Source organism: Lactuca virosa, chromosome 1, assembly GCF_052849685.1.
Source record: "Lactuca virosa cultivar CGN04683 chromosome 1, Lactuca_virosa_CGN04683_v6, whole genome shotgun sequence".
Taxonomy (NCBI): Eukaryota; Viridiplantae; Streptophyta; class Magnoliopsida; order Asterales; family Asteraceae; genus Lactuca; species Lactuca virosa.
The window spans coordinates 300,469,525-300,489,137 of NC_136426.1; the positions used below are offsets into that span (position 1 = coordinate 300,469,525).

A 19,613-nucleotide genomic window follows, 5' to 3' on the forward strand; every position below is an offset into this window, starting at 1 on the left:
GCAAGTATACATCAAAGAGGAACAAAAAATATATATATGTTCTAATTTTTACCCAAAGAATGTGTGTTTGACCTGTTCTGTGTTTTCCCGTAACTTGTTATACCATGCAGGTTTACCTAATAAACACATGATACGTTAAAAATTTTGGAAGTACTACGGATAAGGTAAAATTTTCACCCCTACTAGAAGAAAACTACTCATTGAAAGCAACATATTCAATGCTCGCTGCATTGAAAAATCTTTGAAATATGACGGCTTTTGAAAGGAAACTAATCGCGGAAAGGAACCCGAAAAGGGAATACATTGTGTCTTATTTCTAATGACATCTTTCCAAACGCAAACTAATCGATTGGTTGAAACTAATCATTGACTGACAAAAAGAAACTAACTGCCGAAATAAAACTATTTGCATTCGTCGCTTGGCGCGGGTAAACATATACTGTGTATATATATATATATATATATATATATATATATATATATATATATATATATATATATATACACACACACACATACACACACACATACTACTAGAGAACCCGCGCAAAGCAGCGGGCGACGATTAGTTTCAATGCAGTGAATAATTTTCAGGGGGCGACTTTTGGCGTACGGAAAATATTTTACTTTTGGTGAATAGTTCTTTTTGATGATTATTGTGATTTTGGAAACATATCATATTTCAATAAACACACATACATTACATTACATTTTGGTTAAAATAAAAATATGTTATTGCTGTGGATTAAAAATAAAAAAATATATATTTCTTTAAATTTGAGATATATCGGACAAAAGTAAAAATTGGTAATTTTTATGCTTTTATAGTTTGACAGACTGTCTAATTGGAGATTATAAAATTGACATCACTATATTGACAAATCTATTGGAGATTAAAAAATTGACACTACTACATAACTAACCTTTAAATTTGAGATACTCAAAGGACAATTATTTTCATTTTTGTCTCATTGACATTGGTTTTATTTCGAGCTCTCGTCTATTGCCGACCTATGCTCGTCGCTAGCAAAAAATAATTATTTAAATACCACATAACAAAGTCTCTGTTCTTGACTTTTGAGCAATACAAACTACTTTTTAAGTTATTAATTAATTATGTTTTGGATTAGCAATTGCTTTAAAGAAATGTATCGAGATGAGATATATTTAAATTGTTAATATACAAATTTCCAATTACAATATGGAGTTTTTTATGAAGTCACATAAAAAAAAGAGGTCAAATGATGGGGTTCAAAAGGGAAATATTGTTAATTGGTTATCAAGTAAATAGATCCACAAGTAAAACGATCTCATTAGAAATACGTCTTACTATAAACGAATTTTTACAAAAACATATAGTGACTTATTATATATTTTTGAAAATGTGCGTAGACCAAAAAGAATAAGTAAATAAATTACGTACCTCAAGAATATAAATAGTGTTTTCGGCAAGTCCTCTAGTATGGCAAACATTAATCCCATAGTAACAACTCGTTCACTATAATGTCTTATCAGTAATTTTCAGTTAAATTGTTAATTATCATAAGAAAATTCATTAAATCAAAATTTAATAATATCAAACATAAAACCATTAAAACTGTTGCCTTCTATTTAACAATGAAGTCCAATCTGATCCAACTTGAGCACATCTTGAACCTGTGTAAGATGTCCGTTGATAAACTATTTGTTCCTCCCACCAACCACAATATGTGACGAAACAAACACAAACCCTAAACATATGTGCTAAAATATTATAAATTGTCAATTCTAAAAAATAGCTTTTTACATTCTGCGAAATATAAAACACCCAATTTTTAAGAAAAGAACATTGACAGTGAACATAACAAACACAAACCCTATAATCTAGAAGTATATGTAAGAAACACTTGTTCAATGAGAGTAGTGCAGTGCAGACTTGTCCAAAACCAAAATTGTTCGTCTGAGGGTAACCAAGAACAATGTCACCAAATAACTCGGAAACATGTAAATATTCAAGCGCAACACATATACACATGCATGGAACCTAGACATACCACACTATATACCAACACCACATACACAAAACACATAAACACATCAGACACACACAACACATTACACATGCACACAGTACTTCAGGTGTGATTTGGACTCTTCCAAAACAGAATCCTTTATTCTTAATAGAATAAATTCAAACCACACTTTTGATGTGGCCTGTTTAAGCAAAAGGTAATTGTTAAGAAGAATAAGGGTATTTTAGTCGTTTAATGTAACCATGATGATTAAGGATGAACAGATGAATATGAATTTCTCACAAAGCTACATGTTTTACATCTCCACACCACATCATTCATGTTTCTATACCATAGTTGATGATGAATTTCTCACAGAGATTGCTCATGTGTTTCCTCCATGTTGTGTTTCATAGAATTCTTAAATATTATTCCCTCTATCTCAATGTTTACCCCCACCCCCTTTCTGTTTCTTCCTCCTTTTGTTGTTCTACTTTAAGCATTATTGAGAAGGATAAATGGAGGAAAGCGTTTTTACCTTCATTCTACATAATATCAAATACGATACTTACTACAAAACAAATTACTACGGAGAAAAAAAACTGAGGAGTAAATTTGCAACCAAAATTGAGAATAGTAGATAACTAAAAATATTAAGCGGAGCTACACATACCAAGAATAAGTGGACTTGCCAAATTCATTTGCCCCAACTGCGAAATCAATCTTTCGGTTAACACGAAACTACAAAGAAAAATAACTTTGATTACTAAATCGATAATTAATGACTCAACATTAAAAAGAAAGAAATTATTAAAGACCCCAAAATTATTTTCTTATGTAAGTTCATTTGGTTCATGGACAGGGGCGGACGCAGGATTTAGTAGTAGGGGTACATTTTTTTTTCGGTCAAACATAATATAAAACATTAAAAAAAATTTAGGTCAAACATAATATAAAACATCTAATACAAAATTTTTTTCTGGTTAAACATAATATAACAACGTTCTATTAGAATTTAAATTTGTCCTCTTCGTGCAGACATCTTTTGAAACCGCTCCATTACTTTTTCATTCTCAACTTTCGCAAGTGCTTCGGTCTCGACATTACAAAGCAATGCGTCGTTCAAAAATTCATCGCCAATTTTGTTACGCAAGTCGGTCTTCAAGAGCTTCATCTTTGAAAAACATCTTTCTACACTTGCGGTCGCTACGGGTAATATCAAAGTCAACTTTAAAAGTTTATAAACCAAAGGATAATACCGATGCTTCCCCGTACTAACCATCAAACGAGAAAGGTTGGAAATTCCTTTCAAACTACTGAAGCGCTCATCTTTGATGCAAGAGTGATAAAATATCTCAAGTTGTCCTTCAAGGTCTAACATATCTGAATCATCAAAGTCATACTTGTATAACTTACCCAACTTCAATAGCTTTGATTTGTCAAATTGTGCAAATGAATCACAAGGGCTCAAAGCACCCATGTATTCTAGTATTTGGGTGCTTGTTTCACTAAATCGATCCCGATATTCTATAAGTTGCATATCTACCACCGTGTTGAAGATTTCAACCTCGAAATGAAACCTATTAGTCTTTGTAGTCCTACGGTTTCTCGCACCAATATACAACTCTTCCATATCTAAAGTATCAATTTTGTGTATTTGACAAAAAGAGGATACTTTTGGCAAAATAGCAAACTCTGTGTTTCTAAAAGATTGCAATGCCTCCATTGTCCCTCTAACCATCGAAGTCGCTTCTAAAATGTCTAGATCTTTTCTTTGAAGTTGCTTTGACAATGTACCCGTGAGGTGTAAAATGTCATACATCATATGTAAGTAAAACACGAACTCATATGATTTAAAATATGCTAAGATTCCAGATGCTTGTTGACGGTTTAATAGATAAAAAGCCGTGTCATTCTCTTGTAATATCAAAGCTTTCAAACCATTGAATTCCCGTCGCATATTGCTAGCCCCATCGTAACCTTGTCTTATCTATTAAAATTTAAAACAATTAATATATATATATATATATATATATTAACCTAAAATAACAAAAAAGTAAAGAATAAATTACCTGACTAAAACTCAACTTATTACTTGTAAGTACTTCATTTATGGCGTTTTTGAGTGTCAAAGAGGATGTATCCTTCACGTGCACTAGTCCTATGAATCTTTCTTTCACAAAGCCAAGACTATCGACATAACGCAAAACAATAGTCATTTGTTCCTTTTTTGAAACATCACTAGATTCATCAACTAGTAAAGCAAAAACATCTTGACCAATCTCTTCACGAATACTCAAAAGTACTTCTTGTGCAAAACATTGCACAAGTTCTTTTTGAATTTTAGGGGAAATTAGTTGATTGTTTTTAGGATCATTTTCTAAAGTATTGTTGAAAATATCTTCACTAGTCTCTCGAATGGCTTTTAACACTTCAATGTAAAGCCCTCTATTTTCCGAGTTAACCAACTCGTCATGACCACGAAACGGTAAACCGGTTTTCAATAAAAGTCTAGCAACAATAATAAAAACATGTAATCGAGCTTTATATTTATGGTCCTCTGCTTCGGTTTGCCTCCTCAAGACTACATTAATAGCTTGTTTTTCCCTCGGTAAAAACTCATGTCAAAACTATCAACACCACCCACATGAGTCTGAAATGCATCTTTTTTATTCCAAGTATCAAAACCTTGGGAAACAAATGCATCTCTCCCTTCTTTTTGTCCCATGAGGTCTCCACACAAATAAAAATATAAACAATATGCACTATTCTTTTTCACACTATATTCCAACCAATCAAAATCATCAAACCATGAAGGAACGAATCTTCTAAATCTATCGCCTACTTTTTTTAGGAAACTTATGTGCCCTTACTTGACACGGTCCTTGAAGCAAATATGTTCTTCTTACATCATCTCTTATATTTGATTTGTAACTTGTAATCAATGGCCTATCCGCTGGGTCATTTGGAAGATCTTTCAAGTCAACATTATCATTAGGTTGATTAGAGTATGGTGTTTGTGGAGTTGCATTAGAAACCGAAGGGATTGATTGATTGGTGATTGGTGTTTGTGGAGTTGCATTAGGATTAGAAACGGAAGGGATTGATTAATTGGTGATTGGTATTTGGGAACATTCTTCACCACTTTCATTAGGATTAGGTCTTTATCTTTTGGTAAAAAAACCACTTAGTTTAACCTATAAAAACATAACAATTACACCTAATCAAACAATGACTTCAATAAAACAAGTTGCTTTCACCTAATCAAACAATAATTTCAATAAAAACATAACAAGTATACCTAATCAAACAATGACATCAATAAAACAACTAAACAAGTTGTTTTCACCTAACCAAACAATAAATTCAATAAAAACATAACAATTACACCTAATCAAACAATGACTTCAATAAAACAACTAAACAAGTTGCTTTCATCTAATCAAACAATAAATTCAATAAAAACATAACAATTACACCTAATCAAACAATGACTTCAATAAAACAAGTTGCTTTCACTTAATCAAACAATAAATTCAATAAAAGTTAGCAATTTCACCTAATCAAACAATAAATTCAATAAAAAACATAGCAATATAACCTAAGCAAACAATATAACTTCAATAAAACAAATCAATTTCACCCAAGTCAATCAATAACTTCAAAAAAACATATCAATTTCAAATATCTAAATGAATTGGTAAAACTTACTTGCTTCATTGTAGGGCTTTGAAGTGGATTTTGTTAACCAAAACAGTAGAAACTGAAAGAAGTCGATTTTGTTACTTGCTTCAAGAGATTGACTATTGTTGAATACTTGAATGTTAATCAATCCAACAATGAAATCGATCAAGAATTGTTCGAATAGGAGGTCACGAGTCACGATTGTCGACAGTAGCCAAGCAACGATTGAACGAATTTTGGAATCGGAAGTCGAGTAGTCGATGCCTCGATGGATTATGTTATTGTGTGCTTTTTTTTCTCCCTTGTACCGATAATACACAATTACACACTCAATTAATTAATTAGGATTGGGCTATCTTTTTTACAAGCAATTAGCCCAATTGCTAATTTATCTAATTAAGTTTTATTTTGGGCTTTGGGCAATTGGACTATTAGACAATAATTGATTAAAACATTAGGCTCGTTATTAATTTTTTTCTTGGTAATTCCTGATAGAGTGACAATATTTTTTTTATGTAGTTGCACAAAAAAATTTTAGTAGTTGCACGATTCTTTTTACGTAGTGGCACAATAGGTAAAAAATTTTAAAAAAACGAAATTTTTTCTACTACTTGTGCGGAAGCTAGGTGTTGCCGGTGTCATACCGGGCACCTAGCTAGGACCGCCCCTGTTTATGGATGAGTATTTTTATGATCACAGACAAACAATAAACTAATGAAAGGATGGATCTGTTTTAGGGTACAAACGTAAGATATTTGGGGTCCGTCTTTTACCTTGAGACCTTCTTGGCTTGGCTCCAAAAAAACATCAACAAAATCATTTATGTCTGAGAGAAAGAAGTGTGCCAAGATCTAGTATGTAATAGTCTTAATATAACCATTAAATTATTGATAAGAAAGGTCACATTTTTTGAGTTTTTCACTAGGTAAGCTTTTAAACCCATTTGCTCTGGATTTTTTCTACATATATCCCAATTTCATATCAAGAACGATCTAATGTTAAAGAAGCCATTTTATAAAACCTAAGAAAACAAAATCCCAGCTGAGAAGACAAATACAAGAAGATTAAATAAATAACTTGAAAATTTAATGGATATAAACATTAGATGGAACCTGATATCGATTAATACAAGAAACTATAACCTGAAACCAAAAATATAAACACACTTGAGAATATAGTGTTGGAGTCGTTTCATTTGTAGAAGGAAAGAAACAGAGAGGTGGTGTGGTGGTGGTGTATTGGGGGTCTTTCAGTCTATTAGCCGTGAAAAACGTGCAATGGTGATGCAAGGGTTTCTGGAGACAGCACTGATGCGATTTAGGGGTCTTACATACTAAATACATGCATAAAATGAAATATTAAAAGGCTTTATAATATACCAAATATAATAAGAGGGCATCATAGTCATATCTTGTTACAAATAACCCTTTTGCTAGGTCTCTCTAATCGATTTCTTCAACGTATGATTTGGATCTTACCTGAAAATCCAATTAAAATATATTTTTCCAGAGAAAATAGATTAGAAAAATGAAAATGAGAGTAACAACATAAAGTCTCCTCTCTGGATCGTATGATTTCTTCATAAGATCTCCTTAATCGATTTCTTCATCTTATGATTTGGATCTTACCTGAAAATCCAATTAAAAGAGATTTCCAAAGAAAATATATTAGAAAAATGAAAATCCAATTTAGGGTTCAGCCAAGATTAATTTGTGGTAACAAATTCCGAGTATTCTACTTCACTTGATGTTTCATATTTCGTGGTCACAGATTTGGATTGAAGCATTAGAAACAGTAGTGGAAAAGAAACAATCATTGTTGATGGTCGAAGACAAAAGGTGGTGGCAGATTAGAGCTTCAAATAAGGGTGGCCATGGATGACGGAGAAGGCAGAGAAGGGATACAACGATGCAGAGAATAGACTTTTTGAATATTTGGGTCGAAAAAGGGAAGATGAGTGTAACGGGAGCGAGATAACGGATGATTGGGGTCGTGATTGGTGGTAGAAGGAGAGTTACCATTTAATTAACCAGTGTTCTCTCCAAACATTTATAAGATTTACCATTTAAATTAATTTAAATTAATGAGCGTTTTCCCCAAGCACTTTATTATTGTATTTGATACTATAGTAGTTGTACCTCTTAAAATATTCAAGAAACATCTAATATGATTTATATAATAGTAAAGATAAATTAGAATTTTCTAATATTAAAATTCTTGCATCACACACTTGTATCCTTATTATAATGTTATATATTTATAAAACTAACGTATTTAGACAACTTTAATGGTATTTGTTATAGAATTATGAATTGCCAAATTGGAATCAACATTATGCAAACGTTAAATCGTGAAATTTATTTCTAATGTTATATATTTACAAGACAACATATTCAGATAACAATGAACACATATACAACTTCATTGGTATTTGTTATGGAATTATGAATTTGAATCATCCTTACACAACCGATAAATCGTAAGACATTTTAGCCAGCAAACCATATCTTGAAATTTTGTAAATATTCCATTGAATCATGTAGTCGATGATGTCTTCTTATTCCATACTCCACGCTCATTGCAAGGAAAAAGTGTGAGCCTTGGGCATTTAACTTTTTCCAAAGAAGTGATTTTCGGAAATAAATCTTGCAGCTCCCTCCAATCCATCTTGATTTCATCTAAGTACTTCAATCGCAATACCTCAACATTCCATGTGTCCTTGGGCGGAGTGGGGAAATCATCCCATTCAAGAACTTCCTGATACTGACCTAAATCAGAGAAGTTTCCAGCACGGATGTATAGTTTCTTTAGCGCTTTAAGACTACCAGGGGTTAGCCAATTTGGAGTAAGGTTGCTGGGGAAACACTTGAGGTCAAGTTTTTCAAGTCGTGAACCCAATGTTGAGTTGTTGAAGGCATTCATTCTTCTCATGGACCCTTTCACCCACTTTTTCTTTGGAATGAGTTTTATCGATGGAAGTTTAAGTTTCTTTTTATATTGACCATGTACTGTCAACTTATCATAATTCAAATTTGACACATGGCCACTCCACAAGATTGTTAGCTTACGAAGCATGTCCAACTTTTGTAACGCATCTAGATGTGATTCTTGAGGGAAATTTATCATATGTGTGTACATGCTAAGCTTTCTCAAGTATTCTAGATTTATCAAATCGTGAAGGGTGCATACATGCCTTCCTGGTGATTCGACCACAACAAACCCTTTCAAGACCTGAAGCGATTCTAGACACGAAATCTCTTTGGGCATTTCTTGTAGTAAGTAACATTCAGACATGTCTAAATGCGTCAAGAACTTAAGTGAACCAATGGTTTTAGGAATTAACTCAAGATTATGGCAAGCTCTGAGGTCAAGAATGAGAAGGCTTTCAAGCTTTGAAATAGAATTTGGAAGTTGGGAAATCCTAGAAACTCCTTGAAGACTAAAGAACCTCACATGGTTCATATTCTCCAAAGTCTCTTCAAAATTGAAATCCTCAACCTCAATATGGTGAGCAGCTGAGCTTTGCCACCTTCCCAGGAAGACCATATTCGCATTCTTCATTCTAATAAACCATTCTGGCTTGAACTCTAGAATATCATCCTTGATATTAAATAACAGATGAAGCTTCTCCCATGTGATACCTTTTGATAGCCCACTACCCATTAAACACACCTTATAGGACCTTGTGATGATCTTCTTTTTCTTATAAAAGTAGTATTTTTTATGCGTATCTTTTAGCTCAATTATATTTTGATCTTCCTCATGTAGTTGATCTTTGTTTTGGGGATAAACAAAGAATGGAGTTGGGTCCCCGTATGAATCAAAGAATTCGATGGGTTCTTCTGTTTCTTTGTAGTTTTCATCGTAGAAATCAAAGAATTCTCTTGGATCACCAAGGGGATAGTTGCTAGGAATTTCGTCTGGAGTATCTATCTCATCAAATTTTCCAAAGTCTTTTGGGTTACCATACTCATCAAAATCAAAGAAGTTCACCTTGTCTGCAATCATAATAATTGAAGCACGAATCATAGGGTGCATTTTGCAAATAGCCACATTACGACCATGCGATTTTGAGATAATAGGCTCGATGAATTCCTTTTCCATAAGCTCTTTAAATAAATCATTAGCATAGTCCTCTTGGGTTCTTCCAACTAACAAATCATCTTCCCGTGGGACAAATCCTTCTCCTATCCACCAATAAACCATTAACCTTCTGCTAATCAATGCATTTTCTGGAAACACTGAAAAACATAGCAAACAAAGCTTTAACTCACGCCTGAGTTCATCATAACGTTGTTGTATGGTTTTACAAAACGAACTATCATGGAACAGTTCGTTATGCAGCCTGGGCATGATTTTCTGTAACTTGGTGGAAAGGATGCCTTTGTTATCGACATCGTATTGTTGGTCTTTTTGTTGGTCGGTTAGGTCATATGTTCTGTATTTTGCTGGGATTTGAAGTTTCAGTTTAGTGACAGTCTTCTTAAGATCTTTGAGTTCCTTCAGTTGACAAACTTCCGCTGTTAACTTTGCAAAAATGCCAGAGGCTTCTTGGACTTCTTTCTTTATATGTTCTTCGTGTTTTCCAAGTTTCGGACAAATCTTTTGAATAAAGTGGAGTTCTTGATCTATCAAGTTCATAAGATGCTTTCGCACCTGGTCACGGGTAGGTTCATTATTAGAGATGTCTTTTTCGGTTGGTACATCTTTTGGTGGATCTGTGGCATATTGGGATTTAGGCGAGGAAATAGAATCGGGTTGCTTAGCAGAATCATCCTTTTTCACATCTTCATCAAGGGTCTTTGTGGTTTCTGTGATGGTATTTTGCTCTTCATGGGCAGAACTTGTACTCGTAAACATGATGCTAAAAAAGATCATAACATAAAAAATATCATCAAATGCAACGTTGTACTATCCATTTAATTATTAGGAAATAACCTAACTACAACTTTGTTTCATATTGTTTTAATTTCAGTAATTATAGTTTCGGTGCTTGTAGTTCTAAATTTAAGATAAATACACTTTTGGTCCTTATAGTGTTTAATTTGCATAATTATAGTTTTGGTCACTATAGTTTCTATATTGCATTAATTATAGTATTGCTCCATGTAGTTTTTTATTTTGGATAGTTATGCTTTTGGTCCTCATAGTTATTAATTTGTATTAGTTACAGTTTTGTTCCATTTAGTTTTTCACTTTAATAATTATAGTTATGGGCCATATAGCTTTTAATTTGCATTAATTTAAGTTTTGGTCCTTATATTTTTAAGTTAGGATAATTTTATTTTTAGTGCTTGTAGTTTTTAATTTCAATTAATTACAGTTGTCGTTATTATAGTTTCAAATTTGCGTTATTACTTATATAAACTTTTATTCTATGAAATATTTATGCATTAATTATTGTTTTGGTCCAATAGTGAATTTGCATTATACATAACTCTACACTTTTGGTCCAAGCTTTGAAACTTTTACATGGATGGTCGGTATGGTTGAAAAAAAATTGTACTTTTGATCCCTGAGGTTGTTACCATTAAACCTCGTATGTTAAATCTTCTAAAATAACTACTTTGCCCCCATTTTGTCTTTTTATTCATTTAAGTTTTTATTATAAAATTTACTTGTTATATTTGTTAGCAAAAAGTTCCTCTCTCTTATTTTTTTTAATTATTTTATGTCTATGTATCTCAATCGTTCTTAATAAATAAAACTTTTTGCCACATGTCATCTTCTCCTTCATTTGGACACATGTCATTTTCTAGAATTTTTAAATTTTCTATTTTGCACTTGTCATTTTATTGTATTTTTCATTTTATTAAATTAAAATTCCTCATTTAATATGTAAGGTATTTATTAGAAAGAGTTTATATATGTAATGTATTCAATACATCATCCTTAATAAATAAAGAACTTTTTGCCACGTGTCATCTTCTCTTTCATTTGGACACATGTCATTTTCTAGAATTTTTGAATTTTGTATTTTCAACTTATTATTTTATTGTATTTTTCATTTTATTAAATTAAAATTCCTCATTTAATATGTAATGTAAGGTATTTATTAGAAAGAGTTTATATATGTAATGTATTCAATACATTAAAACTTCATTAATTTTAATAATTCAAATTTTTTCTCATTTTTCCTATAAATTCAAACTTTTCAAATTGTTAAAATTTCATATTTAATTTTTTTAAATAAACTCATGTAATACATGGGTGTCACACCTAGTAGATATAAATTACACAAGTAATCTTTTATTTTTGAACTGTTGAATAATCTTACATACCAGTATTTTATATTGGTTAATTTAGTCGAAAATGTAGGAAAAATAAACCCGTCTCAATATGTGAACGATCACCACTTGTTCAAATAGTAACAAACTATTTTTTTCTACTAAAGATCATTTTTTAAAATGTACAATAAATAGGTAACAACTGTTTATTTTTATACATATAGTTCATTAAAAACCATAATAATGATATTTTAAGAACACAAAGTCTAGTTGCTTACCTTTTGGTAGTGATTACCTAAAATAGTTGTGCTTTGTGAAAAAATAATTTGTCAGCTATTTAAAATAGTTTGTCAGCTATTTATGCAATTAACCGCCAGATTAAAATTATTGAAGTCAACTTTTCAAATCTAGAATCATTTGGGTTTTTCTACATAAATTTGTGATACAATTTTTCACAACATTACTACATTTATATATCAATCTTTTGTGTTTTCTTATAATGTTAAGTAAGGTCCTTAAAGGCTTTAAAATTTGAGTTTTCTTTGTTTAGCATATCTAAAGAATAAGAACTAACAATTGATGCTTGACAACTTATGTCCATGGTTCTACTATCTGACAACTTCCAACATGAATATCTACTAAAGATATTTATTGGGAGTTGATAAAGGCTTCTATTAAAGGTTTTACTTAATTAACCAAGCGATGGTTGAAATCGGTTATAAAAAAAAACAATGAGAGTTGTTATTCTCGAATGATGGATTTATGCATATAAATACAATGCACATTCCTTATTGATATATGTGTGTGAGATAGCTTCAAATATTCTATCTAATTATTGTGTGGATGTAGGAATGATTATGGGTCAATCATTCCAAAAGGGTATTTGTGTAATGTTACATTTTAATTTAGTTAACTTAATCCTAAATATAGTTAATTAGGATAAAAAATAAATTCCATACTTAATTCCATATAATTATGCTAAAAATATTGACCCCTTAAAACCTACCTGTTTCGAATAACTACTACGAGAATAACTAATACAAGGCAACCATATTAATTACTCGTCCCTGTGATTCTCTCTTCTTCATGGTTATCTCTCCTCGATATCTGTTATTCTGTTTTTTCTTAAGAAGCTTATTCCTTTATTTCTTCTCCCTTCCAAAATTCGTTTGCAATTTTGACTACTTATTTCATTTAATGCTTAGTATATATGCTTCTTCCATTAGTTTGTATGCTTTTGTATGGTGATCAATGAATGAGTGCAACTATTATCCGTAGAATTTGAGACCCCTTTTCGGATAAAGGATTCCCATGAAATTTCTCATGTGGGTTTAATGGGTTTCTCAGTTCTTGTCCTGTTCGAAAAAGTTATGAAGTTAAATCGAGTAACTCTTATAATCTTATACCTAATTTTCGCCTAATTTGGGGATGGAAATTGCTGAATCTTTTTCGTTATACCAGGATGATGAATTCACAGCCTACAACATATACCATAAGGTCTCATTGACTAACCACATTCAGGATTCACATGCATGATTGGTTGATACTTGCACTACTATTAGCAATCATGGGGCTTCTAGGTCTTCTCCATCCTTTACATCGTTTTATTATAAAAGACATGATGGTCGATCTCAAGTATCCGATGAAGCCTAGCACCATCCCTTTTTGGTCTATTCCAGTAAGTTCATCTTCTCCATCTTCCATACACAAACACAATTCCAAGGTTGATTTCTCTGATTTCATGTCCCTTCAATTATCTATATGGAGTTCTACTTCCAACTACTATATTCCTCGCATTCTATCTTTGTAGAAGAGATGTTTATGATCTTCACCATGCAGTGCTAGGTGATCAAAACTGTAACATCCGGATTTCCAGGCATATTGTTGTGAGGGTAGTTTTGAGATTTATGGAGCGACTCGACGAGTTGTGATTCCAACTCGTCGAGTAGAGTCGAGTATCCGCGTGCGTTTAATGAATGGACTCGACGAGTCAGATAGCCGACTCACCGAGTAGGTGTTGGGCAGAAAAAAACCCTAGATTCTCGGGGTTGGGTCCTATTTAAAGGACCTTAAGCCGCCTCACCTGCCTCCTTACTTCCAGAGAGAAACCCTAGTCGCTTAGAGGCAACTAAAAGAGAGAAGAGACATCATTTTGGGCATGTTGTGACCTTTTGGAGGAAGAAGTGGAGAGCATCAAAGCTTGGATCAAGAGGAGGCTTTTGGATCCATAGATTCTTCAGAGTTTTGCTTCAGTTGGAGGTAAAAAGATGCTAGCTTGATCATTTCCTTATGAGATCTTGTTTAGGGGATCTTTAGGGTTTTCTTCCATCTATCTTGTGTCATAGAGTGATTGGTGCATGGCTTGAGGTTGGAACCTCAGATCTGGACTATAAGTGGCGTTGCGAGTCCAAAGACTCGAGCTTTATTGAGCTGGAGGCAAGCTCTTGTGCATCTAACCCTTGTTGGTGCATGTGTTGGCATTATGAGCCTTATATGCCATGTATGAACGTAAAGCTTGCAGCTTTACGTGCTATTCGAGCCTTGGGAGGATAGATCTGTAGTGTGGGGTTGTAGATCAGCTTAGAATCGTCTGAATGAGAAATCAGATCGAAGGGACTGGTCGAGTCCATGGCCTGACTCAACGAGTCGGTGAGGGTTTGTCTCGATGAGCTTGATCGTGCGATAACTCGGCGAGTTGGGGGGTCAACTCGACGAGTTGAGCTGGACCTTCATGACACTTCTGAGGAAATGAGTGGACTCGACGAGTCACATAGGTGCACTCAGCGAGTCGGGTCAAACATGGAATGTTGACTTGAGTTTAACTTTTATTAACTTTAGGGTTGGGTCAATCATGAGTAATGGAGGCCATGGAGGGGTAAAATGGTCTTTTATCCACTTCAAGAGTTAGACAAAGAAAAAGAATAGCCTTTGGTGTATTTGAGTATGAATAGAGTATTAATTAGAGATGTTATCCTATGTGTTAGGCGGAGGCTAGTTCGAGATTTCCGAGTACGAGACTGTTACTCGCTAGCTTGCGAGGTGAGTCTTCTCACTATACTTTGCCGATAGTGGTATTCATGTGTGACTAGAGGGTCTTATGTGTTTATTTAAGTACTGTGATATTACTGCATTATGTCTGTGTGATTTATGCTATGTGTATTCAGAGTTTACAGAGTTAGGACCGGAGGGTCCATCAGAGTTGTGGGACTGGAGGGTCCCACTGAGACACATTGACCGGAGGGTCTTACAGAGTTATAGGCTTGAGTGGCTAATGTGCCATATGTGGTATTTTGGGGAACTCACTAAGCTTCGTGCTTACCGTGTTATGTGTTATGTGTTTCAGGTTTTCGCAGGATCGCGGGAAGGCACCGGCTTGATTGTACACACCAGTGAAAGAGTTATGTTTTGAAGATCCTGGATTTTTAATCAAACAATTATGGAATTGCGATTTGTAAATTAAACACATGAGATTTTTGTGAAATATGTTATGAGAAATATGCGATTTTAAATGAAAATTTTATTTGAAAATTTACGGTGTTACAAAAACTTTCAACTTCATTCCCATTATCCTCAATTGATTGAATCAGAATAATTTTATGCTCATGTGTTGATTATTTACCATAGGGCTTTTGTTCTCTGTTTTTATCACTGGAGTTATAACAGAAACTTTAAAAGTTGCAATTTTATTCTTTCATGATGGCTTCAAGAATGAATCAAGGATTGATCATACAAGAGAAAGACTTGGAATTGAGTTCAATAACAAGTTACATTGAAGAAGATTAAGTGTATTTGTTCAATAATTGTGTATTTTATAATTCTATTCTTAAGAATTTTATTCATTTTGACGACATTTTGTTAGAATATGTACAATTATATTAAAATGTATCAATCTGTAAGAATATTTATGACAACATTTTGTTAGAATATATACAATTATATTAAAATGTATCAGTCTGTAAGAATATTTGTGAATTTATATTTAAGTTCTGATGTGTATGAATATATTATAATGTTGTTATTATTCAATTTCAGGTTCAAGAATTTTATTATTTTTCATTAATATTCTAATAGAATAACATTCTAACAAAACAATAGCATAGAACATCATTCTAACAGAATAACATTCTGACAGAATTCAAATTGAATTAATTAAAAAAATCAGAATTCAAAATTAAGATAATAAAAATCCCTTAAAATCCGATAATCTCCTTTTTAAATTTGTGTTTCCTAACTTGAAAGTAATGGAGATATACATTTTTACCCTTATTTTAATTAAATGATATTTTTCTATTTTTTTAATTTAATAATATGGATAAATGTGTTTCTTAAAATAACTAAAATGATTGGTCCACAATCATTCCTACATCTACACAATAATTAGTTAGAATACAATAACTTAAGTCACCTGTGTATACCTTAAAAAAAGAAGATAATGATGAAAATAACTATTCAAATTATGTTTCAAATGAGAGATTTATTATTGTATTTGGAGGGTTACTTAAATATTTTTAGGCTACAGAGACTTTGTTTATTCATATAATCACTCTATAATTTAGGGGTTTCAATAAGAGTGATTACATTCTGAAAGATGAGATGAGTAAATTAATAACATGGTTTTTCATAAATATGAATTAACACGGTATAGTATCAATCTTTTCTCCCCAAACTTTGTGCATACAAACTATAATTGATACACATCTTTTTGCTATTAGTATCATACCAAGTATACATGTACAAGATACCAACATGTCTTATTTCCAAAAACTCTCGTTGATACAAAATTGATATCGGTCTATAGCAATTACTTTCTAATTCTTATTTCAACGTTTAAAGATCAACAAGTACATTAATTTTTACTTTTACTAAAGATATTAATTAAGTAATTCTTTAAATTTACTAAATAATTATATTGAATCAACTTGTTTATTTTTAATATTAATGTTGTAATAACTATTAACCAATATTCCTAAATAACTTATACAATTTTTTTTCAACCTATGAAATATTGAAATATACGATCTTGTATCTTCATATTCTAATAAAATTACACTTTTATTTTCCTTTTGACATGTTTCATCCTATTAAGTTTTCAAATTAAAGGCATGCCACTTGTCAACCTATTGATTCTCCATTTCAAATTTTAAATTTCTAATGCTAGTTACATTAAATTAATAACATTATAATAAAAATTAAAATAAAACTAATACAGACTATAAGATGATATTATTTCACGTATTTATTTAAATCAACGATTATAATTTTTACATAATTCGTAGTTACAGAATTGATTAAACTTTAATCGTAAAAACTCAAAATTATCAATCAATTATTTTAAATAAATTATTAATTAAGAGATATTTTTTAGTTATACAAAATTATAAACATTGATTAAAATAAATGCGTGAAATTATATCAACAAATAATATGTATTAATTTTATTACAATTTTTATTTTAATGTTATTAATTTAATGTAACTAGAATGAAAATTTTCAAATTTCAAATTTCGAATGGGTAATCAATACGTTGACAAGTGGTATGACTTTAATTAGGAGACCTAATAGAGTTACACATGACAAAAGAAAAAAAGAACTATGTCTTATTATAATAGGAATATATATATATATATATATATATATATATATATATATATATATATATATATATATATATATGTATATATATATATTCCTATTCTAATAAAAGATAGTCGGAATATCAACAGAAAATGCATAAACCTAAAAAAACACTAAAAACCCTAAAAATGTATCACAAAATAATAATTTCATATATCTAATCTTTTTTTTGACTTTACAAAACTAAAAATCGCTACTTTTTACAAAAAATCGCTAAAAGTATAAAAGAAAAGAAAAAAGATTAGTTATTTTGAAGTCAAAAACCTGCGATTTTTAGGCCTATAAAGTCAACTTATCTTAAAGTAAAAAATCGATGAAAGTATAAAAAATCGCTACATTTTTTTTGAGATATCTAGTCTTTTAGCGAATTTCTTCAAAAACCTGCGAGTTTTAACCCTATAAAGTAAAAAAAAATAGATGTAAAAAAATATTTCTTTTCTATATATTTTTATTGATTTTCTAGGTTTTAACGTTTCCAAATCTTTATGTATTTTCTATTGATTTGCTATATATATATAGAGAGAGAGAGAGAGAGTACTTGTAATGGAGGTGGAGAGATTGATATACTTAGATGTCAAAGATTGATAAATCAGATCCTACAATATGTTTAAAGTGAAAAATAAGTTATAAGAATCAGTATATATATATATATATATATATATATATATATATATATATATATATATATATATATATATATATATATATATATATATATATATATATATATATATATATACACTAGATGCATGTTTGTACAAAGCGGTGACATAAATACCTTTTTTAGCGAATAGTTTCTTAGGAGAAATATTTATTTGATTTTATTATTTGCTCTTATATAATAAAAAAATTACCACTTTGAAGTAAAATATTTGTGTTTATACCTTATATTTATATTGTCTATTATACTATTGATGTAAGTTAATTAATATTGGTGTCTAGTTTAAGAAATATAAATAAATTTACATACATGAATATAATATTTTAAAATTTTATTTTTGCTTCAAATTCAGTTGCTGAATTAGTTTCCTTAGTTTAAGTATTCAAACTTTTGACAAGTATTAATGAATTAATTATGAATATTTGATTTGTACAAAAAAAAACTTTTTAATTTATACCTTTTAAAATTCAAGATATATAAAAAATATGTTTTAAATATATATATATATATATATATATATATATATATATATATATATATATATATATATATATATATATTGTTTACAAAATGATTATATACAATTATGATGGTTGGTAGCGGATGAGATAATGATGGTGCTCGTGTTGGTGTTGGTGAAGATGGCATGCAAAAAAAAACTAACAAGCAAAAGAAAATAATAATAATCATTTATAAATATAAAATTGGTATTGTGTGAATATGTCACAAACGTTAGAACGGCATAAAAGAAAGACGTGGTTGTGGATGACAAATATTTAAAATCGTTGAAAGTGATTTTCATTTTTGAATAAGAACGTTCAATATACTAATTAAACATATAAAAATTAAAATTTTCTAACCTATCGACGTAATGCATTGCATATGTTTGTGTGAGAGTTTTTTTTGGTTTAAAAAAAAAACGAAAAAAAAGATGTAGAGAGGAAGGAGAGAGAGAGAGAGAGAGAGAGAATGTGCACCTATATTGTAGATGTGGAAATTGATATATTTAGACGTCAAAGATTGAAAAATGAGATTCTATAATGTTGTTAAATAGAGAAATAAAGAACAAGAATATTTTATTGTTGCAAGGTATGCCCAACTTTCTTCTGATGTTTTCCCTCCAATTCACTCTATCTTTAACTTTTGCTAAAATAGATAAAGGAATAACTTTAAAGGTATGAATTATATAAATTGCATACATTAATTCTATATCCATGACTTATATATTTATATTATCGTAAGATTTTTTGTATATATATATATATATATATATATATATATATATATATATATATATATATATATATATATATATATATATATATATATATATATATATATATATATATATATTAGGGTTGAGATCGGTTGAAACTCATCGTTTCCCGAGAATCCGAAAACTAAAAGTGGAGCGTT

At 30.7% G+C, this 19,613-nt stretch overlaps 2 protein-coding genes across 2 annotated transcripts; both read right to left on the minus strand.

Annotated features, from left to right (window-relative positions):
- Positions 1-3,006: 3,006 nt before the first annotated feature.
- Positions 3,007-4,719, minus strand: LOC145130739 (uncharacterized). Its single transcript, XM_079065512.1, has 3 exons — positions 4,580-4,719; positions 4,064-4,502; positions 3,007-3,981 (listed from the first exon to the last, which is right to left on the minus strand). The coding sequence occupies exons 1-3, from the start codon at positions 4,717-4,719 to the stop codon at positions 3,007-3,009; spliced, it is 1,554 nt and encodes a 517-aa protein (XP_078921638.1).
- Positions 4,720-8,007: 3,288 nt separating this feature from the next.
- On the minus strand, positions 8,008-19,225 carry LOC145167458 (disease resistance RPP13-like protein 4). Its single transcript, XM_079086672.1, has 3 exons — positions 19,175-19,225; positions 18,075-18,132; positions 8,008-10,539 (listed from the first exon to the last, which is right to left on the minus strand). Exon 3 carries the CDS (start codon positions 10,533-10,535, stop codon positions 8,211-8,213), a length of 2,325 nt encoding a protein of 774 aa, XP_078942798.1. The 5' UTR covers positions 10,536-10,539; positions 18,075-18,132; positions 19,175-19,225; the 3' UTR covers positions 8,008-8,210.
- Between the last annotated feature and the right edge of the window lie 388 nt (positions 19,226-19,613).